This window comes from Ambystoma mexicanum, chromosome 6q (assembly GCF_040938575.1).
Source record: "Ambystoma mexicanum isolate Mex_15411 chromosome 6q, UKY_AmexF1_1, whole genome shotgun sequence".
Taxonomy (NCBI): Eukaryota; Metazoa; Chordata; class Amphibia; order Caudata; family Ambystomatidae; genus Ambystoma; species Ambystoma mexicanum.
In genome coordinates, this window is record NC_090937.1 from 703,725,326 (window position 1) to 703,748,356 (window position 23,031).

General features: G+C 50.6%; 1 protein-coding gene across 1 annotated transcript in view; it reads right to left on the bottom strand.

The window, feature by feature from the left end:
* ABCE1 (ATP binding cassette subfamily E member 1) overlaps nucleotides 1-23,031 on the bottom strand; it is a 670,940-nt gene that overhangs the window by 171,944 nt on the left and 475,965 nt on the right. Inside the window, exon 10 of the mRNA XM_069631213.1 lies at nucleotides 1,624-1,745. Coding sequence (XP_069487314.1) covers nucleotides 1,624-1,745 — 122 coding nt within the window. The remainder of the gene's footprint in view (nucleotides 1-1,623; nucleotides 1,746-23,031) is intronic.

A 23,031-nucleotide genomic window follows, 5' to 3' on the forward strand; every position in this document is an offset into this window, starting at 1 on the left:
ATGCGTTGTGCGAGTCCGTCAACGACATCTTGGACCCGCAGTCCCCGCACTTCTTGAAGCACGGACGCGGGGTGGAAGACGAGGTAGTCATCACAAAGGATAACTTCACAAACTAACAAGTTTGAAGAACCGATAAAGAACAGAAACTCCAAAGAGTCGAGGCGCGCAGAGATCTCTGAAGCGAACACGTTCGCGCAAAAAACAGAACTGAGGCTACAGGCGCCGTGCGTCCTACTTTTAACATCCAGTGACGTCGGCCGTCGGAGGATGATCTCGAGGGCGGCGTATCGACGCAGAAAGATTTTCCGAAGCAGCACAGCTGTGGTGATTACTGTCATGGATATGGAATACGTCTGAGGACCCAATCCCCTCGAATTGAAAATTCTCCCTAACTCGTACTTACTTGCAATGTTAGTAGTATAACTGTAGTATACCTGAAACAGAATAATTAACATAGCTTACTACCAATAGTGTCTGCTTACCTTGAATTGCATACTGCTATTCTAAATGCGTTATATAGTTTAGTTTAATATAAGTATTGTGTCGGTTTTTATATTGCGTTTATGACTTCTAATAGTACTTACCTTTCTAAAGAATTCTCTTTGCCTCAGAATGTCGTACCTTCCTACAGCCCTCTCACCCCTCGTAAGATAAGCTTGTCTGCTCTGTCAAAACGACCCCTACCTTGAGTAGTAAAGCCTTATACTCAAAGTTGGAGTTTCTGTATTGCCCAAGCATAGTTTTATAAAGTATTTTGGGTAGAATTTAGAAAACCTTTCCTAACAAGCATCTAGATTCATGAACAATGCCTGAAAAGTTGTCTGGATTCAAAACAAACTGTGCCTGCAGCAGCTTTATCCAGGAAAGGGGTTACCTTATATACCATTTCCTGTCTTGGGTAAAATGTCATAAGGATACACATTAAGCAAACTGCACTTCACTGTAAGGTGATGTGCACAACTGTAAAAATAAAATCCAAGAGACACACAAAGTATTTCAGTACTGACAATCTTTGGGACTACTCGGTTTCCCCATAAGAACGAGCAAAATAGGAAAGGTAAGCAAAGGCTTTACTGACCTCCAAAGGTTACCACAAGGTTAAATAAGAAACAAAATGGGTAGTCCATAGGAATCTATATAAGGAAAGGTGCAAGAAGAAAATCTTTAACAGTACTCTTTCTGAGAGGCTATGGGATACATTTGGGGTACCCCCTGCACTTGGAGCCATAGGGACTATTAAGGAAAAGCAGGTTAAGTAGGGCTGTTCCCAAAGTCCAAGATCCCAAAGAGCCAGCAATAAGTACAACGGGTTACCACTTGTGGTAAAAAGTGGGCTGTCGACCATGTGTGCAAGTTTATTGAATGTTGTTTTACACTCTACCTTTAGCCGCCCTACTATCTTCCTTACAATTTAGCCTTTGCTACTCAACCGTGTATAGCACTAGGAGTCAAGGGAATGGCAACTGTTATTATACTTCAACAAAGAGCTGTGGAAAACTCCACCATCTGAACACATTCAGAAAAATATTTTTGATAAAGCATACTGAAGATTTTGTCTGAAACATTTTTAAACAAACTGTACACTTAGAATAATGACACATTGATCTGAAATCCCTTGCTTACCTTCTCTTACACTGAAAGGCATTGTAACAACACCATAGGCACTCGGTACACCATATAAGCAGCAGATGAAGTCAGATAGATAGTCTAAAACACTCAGATCATGCTCCACGACAATGATGTATCTGAAAAACAAATTTGTTTTTAACGTGAATAAGTGAGAAAACAAGGAATGGCAGCCTTCAGGTCTATTTGCAGGCAACTGCTGAGGCAAAACAGGAGATAAAGTAATTTGTAATGCTACTTCCCTTTGTCAAGAGGGTTTTTCAGAACCTACAACGGGGATGGGGGTCCTGTTATGTTATTTGGCATTTATATAGCACGCTATACCTCATGGGTATGACCTCAAAGCGCTGGTAGGTTGAACGCCCTTGGGGACTGCAGTCCAGGTCAGTTGAGAGTAAGTGTTGTAGGGTGCATGGGTGCACCAGTTGTGTGCAGCTGATGTAATTGCCTGATGGTGGCTGCATCCTAGCATTAGGTGTGGTGGTGATATTAGTTTAATGTGTGCAGTCTGGTGGGTGGACACCCAGACTGGGTTCTGGCTGCGTTAGGCCTGTAGGACACTTATGTGTGCAGTTATACCCCGGTTACAAGTGTGATGAGGTGTTCATGGGGTAGTGTTCGTATTTGAGCAGCTAGGCCGAATTGATCGAGGGGTATTGCTGCACTCTAGTTGTGTGATGGTGTAGAGTAGGGAGTAAGCACAGTATGGGGGTTAGTATTTGGGTTGAGTTATGATCAAAGGAGATCGATATTCCAGAATTCAGGCAAGCAGATGCTTACTAGCAAATTAGTACGCGTATTCAGTGGAGACATGGCTCGCAATGTCATTGAGCAATTAGACATCGGGATGCTAGGATTCAATCGCTTGAGATAGTCATGGTTGGTATTTACGGAAAGAGACACGATTTTAGGGATTTGAGGAAAGTCATAGTCTTGGGTGTGTCGAATATGTGGGGGAAGCAAGTTCCACAGAGTTGGGGCCAAGGTAGAAAAGGCTGATCCTCCGATCCTATCAGAGGTTGGGATCGCTAGAAGGAGGGCATTGCTTGATCTTAGGGTGCAGGATGGAAGGTACGGTTTTATCTTTTCTTGTAGGTAGGTAATAATGGGCCAGTCTTGTGCACTGCTCATTGAGTGATGCAAAGGGTCTTGAAGGTGGCCCTTCGTCCGACTGGGAGCCAGTGGAGGGTTCGGAGTGCAGGTGAGATGTAGGCTCTTTGAACCAGGGCAAGGAGCAGTTTTGCAGCAGTGTTTTGGGCTCTTTGGCGTTTGAGTTGGTATGTGCCAGTGCTCCTAAGTATAGGGAGTTGGCATAGTCCAATCTCGACATCACAATAGACATAACTGCGTTAAGTCTGTTCGGGAAGGAGAGGTACGGAAAAATGCATCTGGGAAATTTGAAGTGGTAGTGACAGCATTTTGACACATTTTTGATCTGACGGGAGAGTGTTAGGCCCGAGTCCATGGTGCAGCCTAGGTTTTTTACTGAGTCGTGTGTTAAGAGAGGGGGTGGTGGGCGTGGTACCAAGTGACCGGGGGTGTTAGTGGGGGGGCTCAAGGGAGCGGATGTGGTAGAAGGGCAGTGTTGCCGCACAATAGGATTAGTGAAGGCGGTCAAGGAGGATTGAGTGGTTAACCGTGTCAAAGGCTGCAGATAGATTGAGGAGAATCAGTGCAGCACATCCTTCAAAGTCTGCAGTGACATTGAGATCAGAGTGGTTTCTGTTCTATAGCGCGGTCTGAAGCCTGATTGTGCGGGGTTGAGGAGACCGTTGGATTCTACAAAGGCGTTGAGTTGGGAGTATGCTGTCCGGTGGATGTGTTTTGCTAGAAATCTCATATTAGAGATTAGTCTGTAGTTTTTGGGGTCAGGCGGGGTCGAGGGAAGCCTTCTTAAAAAGAGCTTTGACATGCACTATTTTGAATGCATCTGGGAAGATGCCAGAGGTGAGGGAGTAATTTAGTATGGCTCTTGTATGTTATCCTGCGTAGATAGATGAGAATATTTTTTTTAAGGATAGAGGCGGGCAAGGGTCACGGGTTGACCCAGAGGGTTTGCTGGCGGATAGTAAGTCAAGGAATTCCTCTCTGGAGATGGGCTTGAAGGAGTCGAAAGTAGGTGGAATGGGCGTCGGGGTAATGGGAGCAGGAGTGGTTGGTGGTGGGAGGGGCCGAGCAGCCAGGCCTATTTCAAGAGGGTTCAATATGAGCGGTAGGGGAGTTAGAGAGATTCACAGTGACAAGTATTCAAATAAACTCTTACACTCATTGTTTATTGATTAAACAATTATTAATTTATTTAACAGTCAGTTTGAGTAAGCCTTCTTCAGAAGTGGCAATATCATAGTAACAGACAAATACACTGAAAAATACACACTCTTAGTTTCTCTAAATCAGCAAATACTCATTTGGGATAGCACACAGACACTTCCTACACCCTCAGGTGACACTGACAATTAATATATCACTGTTGCATTTAGAGAAATACTGAGGAATATGTCAAAGAAAAGGATTATTAGAAAAAGACAGATCTCACAAATATTCTGAAGCAGGTAAGTACTTTTGAACCCCCCCCCACCCCCAAGGCAAAGTTAGTTAACCCCTTACTGGAAGGAAGACCAAACAATCTCAGAGGGAAGAGTCATTCAGGGAGCCAGCCAGACTGTTGGGGAGATTTCTCAAAGATGTGCTAATTCCCTCCACCTTAGAGACCCCCAGCAACTTAGCTGAATTTTGTGGACTTGATTTCTTTTACCTGGAGAGAGAGAGGCCCTTTTCCCCCCACTCTCACGTATTTTAATGTGATTGTATAAACTGTGTTTCTTTTTGGTTATGGAGTATAACCAACTCCATAGGCATCATCTTTTACAATTGTGTCACAAAGCATCTTCAGTGCAGTGCCACAGGGAAGTCTTCCAGATTTCCCAAGGATTAAATACCTTCTCTGGGATCAACTACTGTTTCCCAAAGCAGTAAAGTGAAATTGACTTTACTTAGCATTGTACTTGCTAGACCCAGCACACCCCATCTTACAATAGAATGCTGAAGGGGTTACTTAGTATCCCCTGTGTCTAAATGCTCATGTAACATTTTTTATGTTGCCCTTTTCTCAATTGACTGGCTGATGGCAGTGGTTTCGTTTTGAACTACCTTGGTTTGCATTTACCATGACCGTTCGTGGCTCCGGTAAAGTAACTACGGGAGCCATCTTTTTAAAAATGGCGTACAACCATCTTTGCTAAAATGGTGCCCGGTCTTCTTTCTCCAGGTCTTTGTAGAAAGGTCCTTCTAGAGAGTTTCTCTGTGCACCAAACCAGGTTTGGTCTTTTTGTTCATTTCGCCTTTGGCTGGGTTTCGGAGAGAAACCCGCCTCTGGCTCCAGAGTGTCTGGGGTAGGCAGAAAGTGAGGGAGGTGCCTGAAACTCCCTGTGCTTAGTCTCATAGAAGACCCAAATAAACTCTGTAGTGATTGGCTGGCTGACTGTCCGGCAAGGACAGCCACCCTGCTGGGTGAGTGACAGCTAGGCTGTAATGAATGGGAGAGAACTGAATAAAAGGTGAGTCTTTTGGCTTGGAAGGCAGAGTCGACCACTGGACGAAGGAACCGAAGAAGAGCTTGAAGAGGACGCCTGCTGCAACTCCTGGACCATTGGTTTGGCCAGTGAAGCCCTACTGCAGTGACTACTTGCCAAGTTTGCATCGACAGAAGCTTCTGCAAGGACGACTTCTTCTGAGTTCTGAGTTGGTGGGACCAATCAACTCCAAAGCCAGACACCTGGACACCCATCTCGGAGATGGATGAATTTCCTCAGAGTTGCTGCAGGAACCGTATAGCCAGGGAGCGGGACACCAGATTGTGTGCGTTACTTTTAAGCTGGACTAAAAGCTTTTGGCAGATCCTCTGGACTCCCACGAAGCAGGACTGACCAAACCTGAGCCCCCTCAGCAGAGTTCGGGACCCCAGAGGTAAGGACAGTCCACCTTGACAGCCAGGAACGGCGCTTATTGCTATCTGCTGTACCGCAAGGAGCTGAAACGTGAAATAGTCATTGAAAGTAAAGTTTGCTGATTGCAAGTTTTGACAGTGCAGGAGTCCCCCGACGTCCTCCCTCTTGTCCCAGTTAGGAAGAATTCTCATAAATGTGCGAATTACCTTCACCTTAGAGTCCCCCGGCAACTTTGCTGGATTTTGTGGACTTGATTTTTTTACCTGGAGAGAGTGTGAGCCTTTTTTTCCCATTCATGTATTTTGAATGCATTTTACTCGTGTTTTTTTTGTTTTAGACAACTCCATAGGCATCATCTTTTCATGTGTGTCACACAGCACCCTCAGTGCAATGACACAGCGAAACCTTTCCAGGCTTTCCCAAGGTTTAAATACCTTCTCTGAGATAAACTACTGTTTCCCAGAGTAAGTAAAGTGAAATTGACTTTACTAGTCTTTCCAAATTCCTAGACCCAGCACACCCTACCTTACTATAGAGTGCTGGAGGGGTTACCTAGTATTCCCTGTGTCTAGATACTCATGTAGCAGACAAATGCTACCGTTTCCTCTCAAAATGGCTGGTGGCAGTGGTTTTACAACGAACTACCATGATGTTTTCCCGACCACGAACACAGGTAGCGTTAAATCGCAGGAGCCATGTTTAAGCAGGTCCCGGTCTTCTTTTTGAGCCATTTCTTTTTGGAAAGGTCCTTCTAGAGTTTGTCTCTGCGTGCCAAACCAGGTTTGGTCCCTTTGTCCCATCACCTTTGGCGGGCTTCAGGACTGAAGACAGCCTCTGGCGCCCTAGTGTCCGAGGTGGGCAGGAAGTGAGGGAGGTGCCCGAAACGCTGTGTGCTTAGTCTCATAGGAGACCCAAATGCACTCTGGCGTGATTGGCTGGCTGACTGTTCGGCAAGGACAGCATCCCTGCTGGGTGAGTGGCAGCTAGGCTGGAATGAATGGGAGGAAACTGGATAAAAGGCGAATCTCTCGGCTTGGAAGGCAGTCGACCACTGGAACGAAAGAACCAAAGTAGAGCTTGAAGAGGACAGGTGCTGCAACTCCTGGACCGTTGGTTTGCCCGGTGAAACCCTGCTGCAGGTCCGAATCGACAAGTTCATCTCGCCAGAGAAGCCATGCAAGGACTTCTTCCTTTGAGTTGGTAGGACCAATCAACTCAACCCGAAAGCCACCTGGATACCATTCTCGGAGCTGGCTGTATTTTCCTCAGAGTGCTGCAGGAAACCAAATATCCAGGAAGAGGGACACAAGGTCGTATGCTTGACCTTACTGGAATTGAAGATTTGCCAGTTGCCAGCTTTGTGACCAGTCTCAGTGCAGGAGTTCCCCCCCAACGTCCTCCCTCTTGTCCCCACGACGGAGGCTCAGGAACAGCGAGATCTGCAGGAACTTGCCAGGAACAGAAGTCCTCAGCTGCATCCATTTCTTCATTGTAAGGTACAGTGAAAACCCCACAAAGAGAACTTACCTCTCACTGCGAAAGTGCTTGGAACTTTTGCAACTTGCAGGCCTAGTCAGTTTGTGAACCAACATATGAATCTTTCTTTTACAAACTACTTCTGAGAACTTTGGCAAAGAGTTTAACGTTTAACTACCAGAACTGCTTTATCCTACACAAGACTTTAGCCCATTGACTTTGGCCTAACCTATTGCATTGAATTGGCTCCTCTGGCAAACTCAAACTATTTGCACTGTCTAAGAGTAACTGTAATATTCTTTTTTATTAAACTATGCCTTTTTGCTCCTCCTTCAAAGTAGTTTAAATGCCTCAGACCCGTAGCGTGTATATTTTTGTGTGATATAGATTGCCTCCTTCTAGTGAATGTTTTATAACTGACTGTGAAATAAATTAATAAGCGTTTTACCAAGAAACCTTGAGTGTAAGAGTATTTGAATATTTGTGATTGGAGACCTATGTGTAACATCATTACAACTCACATTCCCCTCTTGAGATAAGCCTGGCTGCACAGCAACGCTACCAAAACTGTGTAGTACAGACTTCTACCAAAGGTTGATTTTGCCTACACCTGTATTCCTAGTTGTGCGTAGTGGTCTCAAAGGGTACTGCATACAAACTTTGCCTAACAGTCCCCACGACTGAGGCCCAGGATCTGCATAACTGCACAGGAACAGAAGTCATCAGCTGCATATTTTATTCTTCACCAAGATACTGTAAAACAAGTCTAAGAGAACCTACCTCTTACCGTGGAAGTGCTTGTAACTTCTGCAACTCACAAGTCTAATCAGCTTGTGGCCCTACATTTGATTCTTCTTTTTATCAAAGACTCCTAAAACCTTGTGCAAAGACTTTTCCATTTACTTACCTGAAGTGCTGCATCCTATACAAAGACGTTTGCCCATTGACTTTGGCTTAGCCTATTTGAATTGAATGACTCTTCAAAGTGCTATCCCCAGCACCCTTGTTACTGAAGTCACCTGTGGGTGTAGGTTGTGTTTGTGGGCCATCCCAAAAGGGTCTTGTCAGATTTAGAAACTCAGAGTATACAGTATTGAAGTGTATTTGTACGTTACTAATATATTGCTCCCTTCTAAAGAAGGCTTTATAACTGACTGATAAATTAATAATTGTTTATGTAACAAACCTTGAGTGTAAGACTTTATTTGAATACATGTAACTGTGAATCTTTGTCTGCTGTCTGCTATTGCTATCCAGGAATGGTGTGCCGCCAATGACCTCCGCCTTAATGCCAGTAAGACTGAGATCCTACTCATCGGCACACCCGCTCCCTCCTTCCCTGCAGCTCTCTGGCCGGCCTCTCTTGGCCCCCTTCCCGCTCCTACCTGCAAGGCAAAAACCTCAGAGTCATCTTCGACTCCACACTCTCCTTCTCTCCTCACATATTTGACGTCTCCAAGAAGTCACACTACCAGCTGCACCTCCTCAGAGGTATTCTTCGTTTCCTCTCCTCTCCTTCCCCCAGAAGCTCACTGTCTCCAGAGCCCTGGTTCTCTAAACTGGACTACTGCAACAGCCTCTATCTAAATCTGCCTGCCTCTACTCTCTGGCCTCTGCAACTCATCCAGAACAGGACTGCGAGACTTGTCCTTGGCCTCAAGCCCAGGGACCATATCTCTCCAAGACTGAAATCTCTGCACTGGCTCCCAGTGGCTGCGAGGATCAAGTTCAAAACCCTCTGCATTGTCCACAAGGCCTTCTGGGGCCTGGGGCCAAAATACCTTCAACTCTCTCTTCCTAAATATCTTCATTCTCAAGCTCTTCGCTATTTCGCCTCCAACTCCCTCAGGGTCAGCCGCTTGTCCAAGCAACGAGTTGGGGGTAGATCTCTCTGTCCGCGGCAGGGGCTCCCTCTGGAACAGCCTTCCTGAAACTTGAGGAGAACCATCCTCTGTTCCGGAAGCACCTCAAAACCTTCCTCTTTGCTTCTGCTTTCTCTGCCCTGCTAAACTCCTGACTTAAACTGCACTGAATCTGCAACTGGGCCACTCACCGATCTCGGTCCTTGGCCCAGCCACTCTCCCCTTGCACTGCCTCCCTGGCAACCCCTGCACTGCGGGACTGTCTCTGTATCCCTACAGCCCCTCCTTCCCAGCACTTGTCTGCACTTTCCTTGCACTTGCCACCAGCTGGCCCTCATTTATCTTGTTATTCTACTACCCCTGTACTGCACCTCCCCTCGCACTTTCCCTTCCCCTTTACCCATGCACTTGCGCGATCTGAAAGACACCTGGCCTAGTAGGATCATTGTCTGTCTTCCCTGTGTCCCCCCCCCCCTGCCTCGTCGCGCCTTGAAACACTTGTGTATAGGCGCATTACAAATGCCATATAATATCATAACTCCAATACAGCTCACATTTCCCCTCTTGAGATAAGAAAAAAGAAAAAATATAAGGGAAGCCTGATTAACATCTATGGCCCTCCAGGCAATTCAACAGTAAGGTAAGGGGAAGGTGGGCCAACTAGACCAGAGATGACAGCTGACTATTTAAATCATAGTAGCATAATATTTATTGTACAAATACAATCATTATTACACGACAAATTAACAGTTGCATTTCACAAAATGTGGCTCAATAAACCAAACCATACATCCCTCCATATACTATTCATTCATAACTTCCACATGCATTCGTCATACTCACATACATTGGGACAAAAAGGTGATATAACATTGATACCACAATTGCAAATCAAACAAATGTCAATTTGGCACTCTATTGTTTTACAATGTGACCCTCTGTCTATATTCAGGGGTTTAGAAAACTGTTGTCAACATGTTTCGGTTGAGTTCTCTCAGCAAGGGTTAGGATCCCCTTGTTATTTTGTGGTCAACCTTCTTCAGGACGGAGTGCAATCGCCAATTCTGCGTTGCCTCTTCGTAACACAAAATAGTTGGGGGTGTATGGCTAAAGAGCCTCAATTCTGGGGAATAAAAATATAGAAAACCGTACGTACCCAGTTTGTCATCTCTGTTTAATTTAAAACCCTTTACTTGGTAAAGGATACAGCTGTATTACTCAGCTATATAATGCTGGCTCACATCCTCTGGACTTCCAGGGGCCGGGAAACCGGTGTAGTGGACTAGATCCTGTTGCAGAACGCTCGAGCTCGGAGACGCAGACGACATGCCCGGACTCAGCAGCCGGCAAGAAAATCATTTGTTGATAAGGTAAGCTAAACCTCCCATCTATCGTAGGCATCCGTGCACGACCCCATTCGGTTGGAACAGTTTTATGACGTACACCAATTGAATATTCATATTCTGCCAGCTCGACCACCTAAAAGAGGTTCCCCATTACGTGCAGCGCCACAGCCCAGCACACGGCTAACGAAAAGAAGCAACTCTTTCTAGTCTGTATTCAGCAGCTTGCAGGGCACATTCCATCAGTAGAAGACGGCCACCTAAAGTAAGCACATCTTTGCTTTTGAGATAGTTACTGGTACACAACCATGGGGGCTTAGCCACATAAAAGGTGACGCTCTGTTCCGTTATGTTTGTTTCCCTCCTCTGCAGATGCACCAACCAAGTGGACAAATGGGCATTCATTCTGGTTTTGGTTCCGTGAAGTTGGTCACATAAGAATAATACACAATAGTGAGTACCAGTTCAAATTGACATTATATGTTACCATTTTCAACAATATAACAGACAGTCCTTTGAGGCTCATGTCCTTTTTGCACCATAGGACACCTAACACGACGTGAGGCACCACAAGTGGGAGCAGGCACGCCAGGATCTACTCCACTACACTGGTTTCCCAGCCCCTGGAAGTCCAGAGGTGGTGAGCCGGCATTATATAGCTGAGTAATACAGCTGTATCCTATACCAAGTAAAGTGTATAAATTAAACAGAGATGACAAACTGGGTACTTACAGTTTTCTATATTTTTATTACCCAGAATTGAGGCTCTTTAGCCACACACCCCCAACTCTTTTGTGTTACGAAGAGGCAACGCAGAATTGGCGATTGCACTCCGTCCTGAAGAAGGTTGACCACAAACTAACAAGGGGATCCTAACCCTTGCTGAGAGAACTCAACCGAAACATGTTGACAACAGTTTTCTAAACCCCTGACTATAGACTGAGGGTCACATTGTAAAATAATAGAGTGCCAAATTGACATTTGTTTGATTTTCAATTGTGGTATCAATGTTATATCACCTTTTTGTCCCAATGTATGCGAGTATGACGAATGCATGTGGAAGTTATGAATTAATAGTATATGGAGGAATGAGTTTGGTTTATTGAGCCGAATTTTGTGAAATGCAACTGTTAATAAGTCGTGTAATAATGATTGTATTTGTACAACAAATATGATGCTACTATGATTTAAATAATAATCAGCTGTCACCTCTGGTCCAGTTGGCCCACCTTCCCTCTTGAGATAAGCCTGGCTGCTCAACACGCTACCAAAGGAACAAGTTACTTACCTGTAACTGTTGTTCTCCAGCATGGGTCTGGCATGGATTCACATGCTCATGAATACTCCCCGTCGTCAGGCCGGGAATCCTCGGTAAAGAAAAAATCAGTATCAGTTTCGTTTTTGATCTGTCTTTCTTATAAGTAACCAATCACTGATCTCTGGGTCATACTGCCCCCAGCCAATGACTGCCCTCTCCCTAAGACTCTCCCCTGGCAACCATCCTCAGATTTGGTAGCACGTAAAGTGGCAGTATGACCAAGTGAAGAGCCACAGAGGGGTAGGAGGGAAGGTTTGCATGTGAATCCATGCCAGACCCATGCTGGAGAACAACAGTTACAGGTAAGTAACTCGTTCCTTCTCCAGCATGGGGTCTGGCATGGATTCACATACTCATGAATATAAGAATACATAGCAGTACACACATGCACAACCACGGGAGGTGGCAAAGGCTCAACATTAAGCACTCTTACTTCCTCACCAGGCCCACCTTCAGGCGAACAGGTTGCCCAGCACTGCTTGGCCGACTCTGGACTCCTCCCTGGAATCCCGGTCGACGCAGTAGAATAGGTGTGCGTCGACCTCCACGTAGCAGCCCTGCAGATGTCCAGCAGGGGCGCACCAGACAAGAACGCCGTGATAGCAGCGATCGCTCTGGTCGAATGGGCTCTCGGACGGCCAGGCAACGGTCGGTTTGCCTACCGGTGACAGTGCATGATGCAGCCGGAGAGCCATCTGGAAATGAAAGTCTTCGAGAGAGCCTTCCCTTGGTTCACAGGTCCAAAGTTCACAAATAGCTGTGACGTCTTCCGAAAACTCTTCGTGCGGTCCACGTAGAACTTCAGCACTCTAGTCACATCCAGCGAGTGCAAAGTCCTCTCGGCTAGCGAATGAAGGCGACGGGAAGAAAACTGATAACACCAAGGGCTTGTTGAGGTGGAAGTCCGACTGCACCTTGGGCATAAAGGAGAGGTGCCTCCTCAGCACCACCCTCATGTCGTGAAAAGTCAAGTATGGAGGCTTGCAGGATAGGGCCTGGATCTCTCCCACTCGTCGTGCGGAGGTGATGGCCACAAGAAATGCGGTCTTCCACGACAGGAACGTCAACAGCGCCGAATGCAGAGGCTCGAATGGCGCCCCCATGAGCCTAGATAGCGCCACGTTGAGTTCCCACGCCGGGGCAGGAGCCTTCACCGGCGGGAACGATCGGAACAGTCCCTTCATAAATTCCTTCACCAGGCGATGAGACCAAAGGACGCCCATCCCGTAGTTCTGGTGTATCGGGAGATCGCAGCCAGATGTATCTTGATGGACGCGCGAGCTAGTCCAGCCTTGGCCAGTGACCGTAGGTACGGCAGTACTTGAGGGGCCGTAATCCGCAGAGGGTTAATCTTCTGTGCACGGCACCAGACAGAGAACCTCTTCCACTTATGTCCGTAGCACTTGAGAGTTGAGGACGCCCTGGCCTTTGCAAGAACCTCTCTGCAGTCAGCTGGGATATCGTACCCTCCAAACTCTAGTGCTGCAAGAGCCAGGCCTGGGAGTTCAGCGACTCCGGGTCGTGATGAAGGATGGCGCCTCCTTCTCTTGAGAGGAGATCTGCGTCCGTCGACAGCTTGACTGGTGGGGACGCTGACAAGTCCAGAAGGTCCGGGAACCAGATCTGTCTCGGCCACGCCGGTGCGACGAGGATCATTCTGCACCGAGACCTCTTGAGCTGGTTGATGAGTCGGAGCAGCAACGGCAACGGAGGAAACGCATATAGGAACAGGCCGTCCCAGGGGAACGAGAAAGCATCGCCCATGCTCCTCGGTTGGGGACACATGCTGGCGAACCTCTGGCACTTGGAGTTTGTCGCTGTCGCGAACAGGTCGATCTGGGGTTTGCCCCATCGCTGAAAGAGTCGGTTCACTTGATCCTGGCGTAGTTCCCACTCGTGGCACGAGCGCAGCTCTCTGTTGAGTGAGTCGGTGATGGTATTTTTTATCCCTGCCAGATGAAACGGCACCAGAAACATCCCTTGAGCAACGGCCCAAAGCCACGGGTCCTGGGCTTCCTTGGATAGGGCCGGAAATCTGGTTCCGCCCTGCTTCCGGATATAGAACATCGTGGTGGTGTTGTCGGTGAAGATCCTCACCACCTTGCCCTTGAGGGACGGGAGAAAGGACCCGAGGGCCCAGAACACTGCCCGGAGCTCCAGGATGTTGATGTGGAGCAGCTTCTCCTCCGGGAGCCAAAGGCCTCTCGCGTGAAGATCTCCGGTGTGGGCTCCCCACCCCTCCAGGGCGGCATCTGTCGTCACCGTCGCCTGGTGGGCCGGGGTCTGAAAGTCTGTCCCCGCCGGTAGATGAGCGCGGGTGCCCCACCACCGGATCGCTCGTCGGAAGGTGTTGGAGAGGGATCCTGTTCTCGAAGCTGCTCGTCGCTTGAATCCAGCGGGCATCGAGGAACTCCTGTAGAGGGCGCATCGGAAGCCTGCACAGGCACACGAGATAAATGCAAGAGGACATCATCCTGAGGAAGGACTTGTTGGACCTCACTCTGGCCACGTCCGTGTCCAGCAGATGCTGTACCTTGCCTAGGATGGCCTTTGTCATTTCCTCCGACGGCGAGGCCAGACGCGCCACTGTGTCAAGCTTGGCTCCCAGAAACAGTGCGACTTGAGAGGGGACCAGGTGGGACTTGGGGAAGTTGATGGAGAACCCCAGGTCCGTGAGCAGCTGGACGGTCTTCGCTGTGTGTTCTACGGCGAGCTCCCTTGTCCTTGCGCGGATGAGCCATCGTCCAGGTAGGGGTAGATGTGGATCCCCTGCAGGCGCAGCCGCGCCGCCACTGGAGCGAGGCACTTGGTGAAAACCCTGGGTGCCGACTTCAATCCGAATGAGTGCCTTGATGTACTTGTTCAGTCGTCGCAGGTCTAGGATGGGTCGCCACCCTCCTGTCTTTTTTCACGAGGAAGTACCTTGAGTATACTCCGGAGCCTCTTTGGGACAAGCTTGATGGCACCTTTCTTGAGCATCGCCCTTACCTCCAACAGCAGGTGAGGGACGTGGTTTTCTTTCCTGGCCACGGGAGGAATGCAGGGGCACTTTAGAAATTCGAGGGCGTGCCCCTGGGCCACGGCGTCCAGCACCCAACGGTCGGTGGAGATGGACTCCCACATGCTGACGAACTTCGCCAGCCGGCCTACCACCGGGGTGCTTCAGTGGGGGCCCGACGCCACTGTCCGTTCAATCTTGCTTGGAGGACGCCTTGCCGTCTTGGCCTCCCTGGCGACGACGGCGGGATCCACCCGACTTGGCTCGTCCTCTATAGGCTTCCTGTGACGAGGAGCGGGCCGCTTGGCAGTACATAGAGGAGCCACCGCCGAATCCCTTGGAGGCACCCTGCTTGCCTCCGGAGCTCCGAAAGGACGCCCTTCGTTGCTGGAGAACTCCCAGGGCCTTAGCTGTCTCAGTGTCCGCCTTGATGGCTTGAAGGGATTCATCCACTGTTTTCCCCAAACAGGTTGTTCCCGTCGAACGGCATGTCCAAAACCTTGGCTTGTACGCCCTGGTGGAAATCCGTCTCCTTGAGCCACCCTCGTCTGAGGCAAACGCTGTTGCCTAGCTGGCGGAAACCGGTGTCGGCAATGTCCGTTGTCACCGTTATGACGTGGTCCGACGCCACCTCACCTTCTTGCAAGATCTCCAGGGCCTCGGCCCTCTTGTCGTCCAGTAGGAAGTCCAACAGGGGGCGATCTTGTACCATAACTCCCTGTCGTAGCGGGCCACGATCGTGAGGGCATTGGCCGCCTTAATCGTTGTTGCCGTCGACAAGATAACTCGTCGTCCCAGTGCATCTAGCTTCTTTCCTTCGCTGTCCGGCGGGGAAGTTGACATCGAGGCCGGTGCCCCCCCCCCTCTTTCTTCTTGGCCGCCACTGAGACGACCGAGTCAGGGGTCAGTTGCGCTCTAAGGCACAAAGGTGCCGCGTCGGGGACCCAGTACTTCTTCTCGTACCAATCCCTCTTGGCAGGCGTCGTAGACTGGTTCTTGAGAAGGGCGAGACCCTCGTCCCAGATGTCATCCAGCAGAGGCACGGCGAGGACTGTCTTCCTCTTGGCCTCGCGCCGTTGGTAAAGGAAACCTTCCTTCTCTTCGGGGCAGAGCTGTAAAAGCTCAGATGCCCTGGCGATCATAGCGTGGAAAGACCAAATCTCGTCGGGCGTTGAGGCCCGGGCTGGAGGCGATGGGAGCTCCGTCCCGTCGTTGTCATCCGTACCCGTCGTGGCCGTGTCCATTCCCGTGTCATCCCCAGGTACGGGGGACGTGGGCAAAGGCTGAGCAGGCCGCGAGGGCTGAAAAGGCGGGGATGGATGGGTCCGTCTTCTCTTGTTTTGGGGACTTCCCGACTGGCCTGGCCCTGGCTCCTCCGTCGGGCCTGGCTCTGGCTCCTCCGTCGGTGGTAGGGGCAATCTCGTCCTTTTCTCCGAACATAAGGATTGTATTGCCAACAAAATGGCCGTGGAGTTGTCCTGCGGCTCCGGAAGTGACGGGCACGACGGTTGACTAGGAACCTCGCCGGCGACGCCAGCGCTCTCGTCTTCCCATTCGTCGGGATCCCTTCCGTGGGACCGGGCCTCTTCGACGCCCTCCAAGACTTCAACCAGTTCCTCCTCGGAGGCTGTGTCCGTGTCCACAATGGCCACCGCCCCCCCCCCCCCTCTTTTTCCGCCGGGGTCTTCACGGGAGTCTTCTCGATGGGCCTGAAAGAGGCTTCCTTCCGCAGTGGCAGGGAGACTCTGGGCCCTGAGGTCGCCTCCACTGGTGTAGCCTCCTCATGCTGCGCCAGGGCCGCCGCGACTTCCTCGATAGAGGCCTTGGCCGGGTGAATCAAGGCCTTCACCACCTTCTGCGGGCCTGTGGCCTTCACCTTGGGAGGGGGGTCACCACCTCAGTCCCCCTTGGCTGGATCCTTTCGAGATCGACCAGGGCCTCTCCAGAAGCTTCGCCGGGTTCTCGGCCTTCCTCTTCCCTGAGCGAGAGCGTTGGCTTGTGGTTGATGACGCTGGAGAGGATGCGCCCTGCCTGGCAGCCGAGGAGCCCGACTGTTCGGCGCTCCCGGTGCACACGGACTCGCGGTGCTTTGCCTTCTGTTGGGCCCCCGTTGCCGGGGCGCCCTCACAGGACTTCGAAGACCACTCTGACTTCTTCTCACCTGACGAGCTCTTTCCTTCCAGCCAGTTGGACAGATGAAGGTGTCTTTCCCTGATGGTCAGTTCCGACATGTTCCCGCAAAACGCACAGTCCATCTCATCTTTGCAAAGATCCCATACGCAACTTGGCCTCTGGCAACAGAAGAATGCAGGATGCCATGAGGCCGAGCAACCTCAAGAACTCAAACGCTGGGAGACTCTGGGCAAGCTGAAACTTGTGCACCATCTGCTGAATGTGATAAGCCCTCACCTGGGGAGGAAAACACTGCCCCAGGGATGTGTTGAGCACTGCTCCGATGTACTGGAGCCTCTGAGTTGGTGTCAACTGGGACTTCAAGTTGAGGGAGAAGCCCAGCTTGTGGAGGGAGTGGCAGGTGACTGACCGATGATCCAGGACTTGCTCAGGAGAGCGCCCCTGATCAAACAATCGTCCAGGTAGGGGTAGACATGAATCCCCCTTTCCTGAGGTGCGCTGCCACCACAACCATGAGCTTGGTGAAAACCCTCGTGGCGGAGGTCAATCCGAACGGCAGGACCCGAAACTGAAAGTGCTAGCCGCCAACCGCGAACCTCAGGTACTTCTTGTGCTTTGGATGTATCGGCACATGAAAATAAGCGTCCTTGAGGTCGAGAGACACCAACCAGTCCTGAAGTTGAAGGGCCTTGCACTATCTGAAATGTTGTCAGAACGAGTACAATAGTTAATTTCACATCCTTACTGTTCATGGCCTGTAAGAATGTCATTGTATTTTCCCTTGCTCCCTTCCTTGCCTTGAAGCGCTTTGAAACACATTGTGTATAGGCGCTATATAAATAAACTATCATATCATACGAGACTGAGCGGCCTTGGCACCTCGAGTGCCTTGTTTTCCACCTCTGGCACTCCTACGCTTGCCCCTTTGACTGGCAGCTCCTCTCGCTTTACCAAAGGATGAGTAATAACGAAAGGAACCTCCCCTCCATTGCTGTCCCCTAGGACGAAAAGGCGGAGGTTGGCGAACTGCAGCGCCCAACGACTTCGCTGCAGCTTTGGAGGTCTGCAACCTCTCAAGGCTCTCGTCAGCCTTGCTGCCAAAAAGATGTTCCCCATCAAAAGGGCATGTTGAGGAGCCAGGCCTGCACATCAGGCACAAACCCCGACTTCCACAACCACGCAAACCTGCGTATCACGGTGCTCGCCGCCATGGACCGGCTGACGCAATCTGCCATGTCCAAACCCGACTGAACAGCCTCACACATGGCATCCTTACCATCCTGAACCGTGGCAAGGAAACCATCCCGTTCATCCCCTTCGGGAATATGTTCAGCCGCTAAGGAAACAGTTGCACAGAGTGTGCGTGAAACGTGACAAGGCACATATGGAGTTGGCCGCCTGAAGCGCCATACCCCTGAAGAAAACACTTTCTTCGCCCAGCCGTCAAAACGCTTGTCGTCCCTATCAGGAGGGATGGTAGGATACGACGCCTGCTTTGCCGGGGCCATACCCGCCTGCACCACCAAACTCTCCGGAGTGGGGTGCTTGGTCAAGTAGCAAGGGTCGGTACTGGCTGGGCGGTATTTTCGCGGCAAAGACTTGCCCACTGCCGGGAGACTCTGCGGAGCAGTCCAAGCTGCCGCCACCCTCCTCTGTAGAGCCATATGGAACGGCAGTACCGGGTCAGTTGGTGGACCTTGGTCGAGGATATCCGTAAGGTCATCCTGGAGAAAATCCCCTGGGGGAGAAGACCATCCCAAGTACTCAGTGACCCTGGACATAAGGCGCCGGTACGAGGAGTCGGCATGAGTGCCAGGCTCAGGCCTACAAAACTCCACCTCCAGAGAGGTGTCCAGCCCACTGGCATCGTGCAGGGACTGCAGCAGGTCCTCAATTTGGCTATGGCCTGAGAGAATCTCATCCGGCACCGTATCCGGAACCATGCCATCATCAGAGCCCTCATCCACCTCTGAAATAAACTCAAGCTGGCGGTAAGAAGGCACAGAATGTGGAACAAAGCCATGCTTGACCTTTGCCAGAGCCTTTCCACCGAGCCCCGGGGAACCCCCGTCTTAACAGTCTCGAAAGGCTTTGAGTGAATCGACACCGAACGCGGCGCTGACAGCATCGATGGTGCCAACACAGTCCTCGAGGCCGGGGCCTCGAGCGTGTCCCTCGACAGCCTGTGCGCCGATGGCGTCGACGACTTCTTCGAAGGCGGGGCCTAGAAAGAGTCCGTCGACAACCTTGGTGCCACCGGCGTCGACGTCTTCCTCGAAGACACCACAGGTGCACACTGTCTCGAGCGCGTCGAGGACCGGGACCTGGAACGGGCATGACGAGAACGATTCCCTTGTCCGAGCGGGACCTCTCCCGCGAATCGTGCTGCCCACCCGAGCCCGGAGGCGTGCGAGCGGCGTCTCTCGACCGATCCCACTCGGAGGTGCGGACGGACCAGTGCCCAGTGATTCGAGAATCGCCAACATTTTCTTGCCGAAGAAAGCCCATTCCTCCGGCGTCGCATGCTTAGTGGGGTAAGCGACCCGCCAATGGGCGGAGTCCTCGGATGAGGACGGGGGAGGCGACCGATGACGGCACTTCCGGGAGTGCCTCGAAGAGGCAGAGGAGTGGCAGGACCAACTCCGGGACCGAGACCCACTGGACTTCCGACGACGACGCGGAGAGTCGCCCCTCGAATCTTCCGTCGAAAGGCCCGCAGACCTCGACTTCCGTGGCTTAGACATCTTACCTACCGATAACTTCTTCTTGCGCTCCCGCAAGGCTTTGGACGTGAGCGACTGGCAGTCCACAGTCATCCGTGTCATGGGCCTCCCCGAGGCAGGCGTCATGCGAGTCCGTTACTGACATCTTGGACCCACAGTCCCCGCACTTCTTAAAGCCCGATCGCAGGGTGGAAGACGAGGTAGACATCTTCACGAAGAAATACTTCACAATACGAACAGGTTCAAAGAACCGAGAAACCGAGAAAGAACAGAAACTTCAAAGAGTCGAGGCGCGCCAAGATCTCCGAAGTGTCGTGGGTCCTACTTATAACATCGAGTGACACCGGCCGTCGGAGGAGGTCCTCGAGGGCGGCGTATCGACGCAGGACGTAGACGCCGAAGATTTTCCGAAGCAGCACAACTGTGGTGTTTACATGTCATAGATATGGAATACGTCGGAGGACCCAATCCCCTCAAAATGTGTTTTCCGGTTCGTACTCTGGCTGTCGGTGTTGCGCATAGTATGCAAATCCACTCCATGAACCCCTGGCCTATCCCGTAGTGTTCTAGTGTACCAAACATCCACTACCATTTTATGGAGTCGAAGGCCTTAATGGCGTCTAGGGCCCCTACCGCACAATTATCGGGTCGGATGCTTGGTTCTGCTATGACTGCCTGCAGGCGTCTTAAATTGGCTGCTATGGTCCTTCCGGGTACATAACCAGTCTTGTCCGGATGAATCAGTGTGGAGATCACTCTTTTGAGGCGATCTGCGAGGATCGCAGTAAGTATTTTTGTTTCCTGATTTATCAGTGCTATGGGACGATAGGATTCACACAGTGTGTGCCAGCCATATGATCACACCTCTAGCATAATTTGAGTATGCTGAGCCGTATCCTTTACCTCTCCACTTGCTGAGGACGTTCTTCTGTTTGTCTGGTGTGAAGTGGGTCTCCTTTAATAGGGCTATCTGGATGGATTTTCTACGCAGGTATGACAGTATTCTCATCCTTTTGACATAATTGTTCAAGCCGTGCATATTCCACGTGGCTATTCTGAGGGTTTCTGCCATCAGGAGTGTTTTATCAGGGCTTCCTCATGTCCTTCCTTTTGTTGTGTAGTCTTGAGAAGTTGGGCTGGAAGGTTCTGTTTGCTTCCTTTTGCTTTGTGCGTTGTCATATTTATGGTGGTACTGAGCCAGTCGTCTCCATTTGGCTTATTTCGTATTTCCTCAGTTTTTTTTCCCTTGCCCTTAGGTCGAGTCTTCTTGGCGTTTGGTCCTGTGCTGGAGTGTTTTGTGAGTCTTGAGTGGGTTATTCTGCTCTGCGACTGTAGCGACACCCATAAACAATAACTAAAAACTTGCTGCCCATCGCTCTGGTTCCGTAGAGGCGCCCCCACCATTGCCCGCAGGTCGTGGGTGTCGGTGGGTGGACACTGTGTCCTTAGTCCATTTCAACTTGGTGGGATGTCGGTCCCGGAGTTGAGGTCCTGCTGTGTTTTCGTGTTTGTATTGTCGGTAAATAGGTGAGTTAGCAAATAGGGTGTTCAATTATGTGTTTTGGTCTTCCCGGATCCTTTTGTGTTTCTATCAACCAGGTGGCCCAGATTATGGTCATCCATCCAGGAATGTACCTCTTCAGGAGTGTCCAAGAACCAGGATTTGCCTTTGTGCATTATTTTCATCTTGGCTGGGTAGAGGAGCATATACTTTATGCCTTGTTGCCGCAGGCGCTCTTTCGTGGGTACATATTGCGCTCTTCTCCTCTGAACCTGCACTGTGTAATCGGGATAAATAGCCAGGGTCACAGATTTTCTCTGGATCATGCCACCGAGCCTTGAAAACGTGAGGATCTTTTGTCTCAGTGATTAAGTATTTTCGCTATGATGGGCCTCGGTGGGGCTCCCGGCAGGGGCTTCTTGGTGAGGACCAGGTGAGCCCTTTCAACTGTGAATCCTTGTGACAGGGTTCCTGGTCCTATTTCCTGAAGAAGCATGTTTTCCACGTATTCTGTTGGGTCTCTTCCCTCCGTGCCTTCTGGGAGACCTAGTATTCAGATGTTGCTCCGGCGTGCCCTGCCTTCAGCATCTTCTGCTCGTCTTGTAGCATTTTCACTTGGCAGACCAGCTCTTGTACCGTGCCTTCCAGGTCTTTGGTCTTGTAGACTGTGTGAGTGTCTTCTCGGTTTCACCCACTCTGCCTGCCAGGTTCCGGAGATCTTGACGTAGTAGTCCCATGTCACATTTTATTTCCCCAATGTGCATTTACATTGAGGTGCGCATGGCCACAATCGCTTCCAGGACCATCTTTTGGTCCGCTATCTGCTGCGTCTTAGTCACTGCGCCTTCTGGTGACTCTTTTCTACACTGAGGGTCTGCCAGGGAGTCCTCCTTCGCGTATTTATCCATTGTGGCTTGTCTGGGGGGTGCTTGAATGTGCTTCTGGTGTGCTGTTGATTTCTTCCGTCTGGCTGGCATTTGGGGACAGATCTTGGATATGGTGTGCTGGACTTGAGTCTGCAGTGGGCCCAGGCGTAGAGTGTTCGCTTTGAATTTGGTTGGTGCTCTTTTTATTTAGCTTCTGTTCAAGTGAGAATTCTGCTGGCTAGACTTGCTGCTAGTCTAGCGTTGGCTGACCTATTCCATAGGTTCCACATTAACACATCACGTTCTCTGGTTCCCGTTTTGCACTAGCCTTGCTGTATGTGCCTGCTGTACTTGGGATGGCTTGCCAGGGTTCATGTTATGTCCCAGCTTGTTATCTATGGTTTCCCAATCGCTCTTGTGGTCAGTGCTCTCCGGGTCTTATGTGCATTTGCGGGTATCTCTTAAGTGGATCTGGTGCTGTGGTGCTCGTCTCATACACTGCTGTAGATCCTTGTGTGTGTGTGTGTGGGTGATGTATTTCCCTTTCTGCTTCGTCTCAGGGGGAACAAAGCTGCACCATGCTCTTCTCATCTCTCCTGTTGTGCTCCAAAGTCTTTCCTGACACTGGCCTTTGTATGCACAGGCCGCCGGCGTCTGGGCTGCTCGCTGGCGTTTTCCGACTATTTATGGCGTCCGCGTGATGTTGGAGGCCCATGCAGCTTCTCACTCTGAGGCTGGAGCCCCTTGGGGGCCTAATCTGGCCGGATGTTCGTATGTCCAGGGTAAAGCTTGCCTGGGCTTACTCGGCCAGCACTCCTGTGCGCTCCTGTGGCCACGGAGCGCTTGTGTTATTGCAGGGAGCGGGGGAGGTGTGCGTTTACTTTTCAGTCCGTCCGCCTGTTTCAGTGGGGGAACCGGACCGGACTGTGTTCACCGCCTGGGACCTGGACTCGGTGACAGCCAAGCCGGTCCCTCCTTTTAGGTTGCTTACCCTGCCAGTCTCGTTCCGCCATATGCCCTGGGGCCGGCGCTTCCATCTGCCCGCTGCTGCACTCTCACCGTTCTCCTCCCGACCGGAAGAGTTTCTGATGTTATCTGTTACTGTGCAAGGTCCCGTGCAGCTCTGTCCCGCTTCAGCTGCTGCCTGTGGCTTCCCAGGCGCTTCCCTATCTCGTCTCCTCAGCAGCCTGCTCCATTTTGGGACGCCGTTTCTTTTCTTCTCCGCTCTGAGTTCTCGG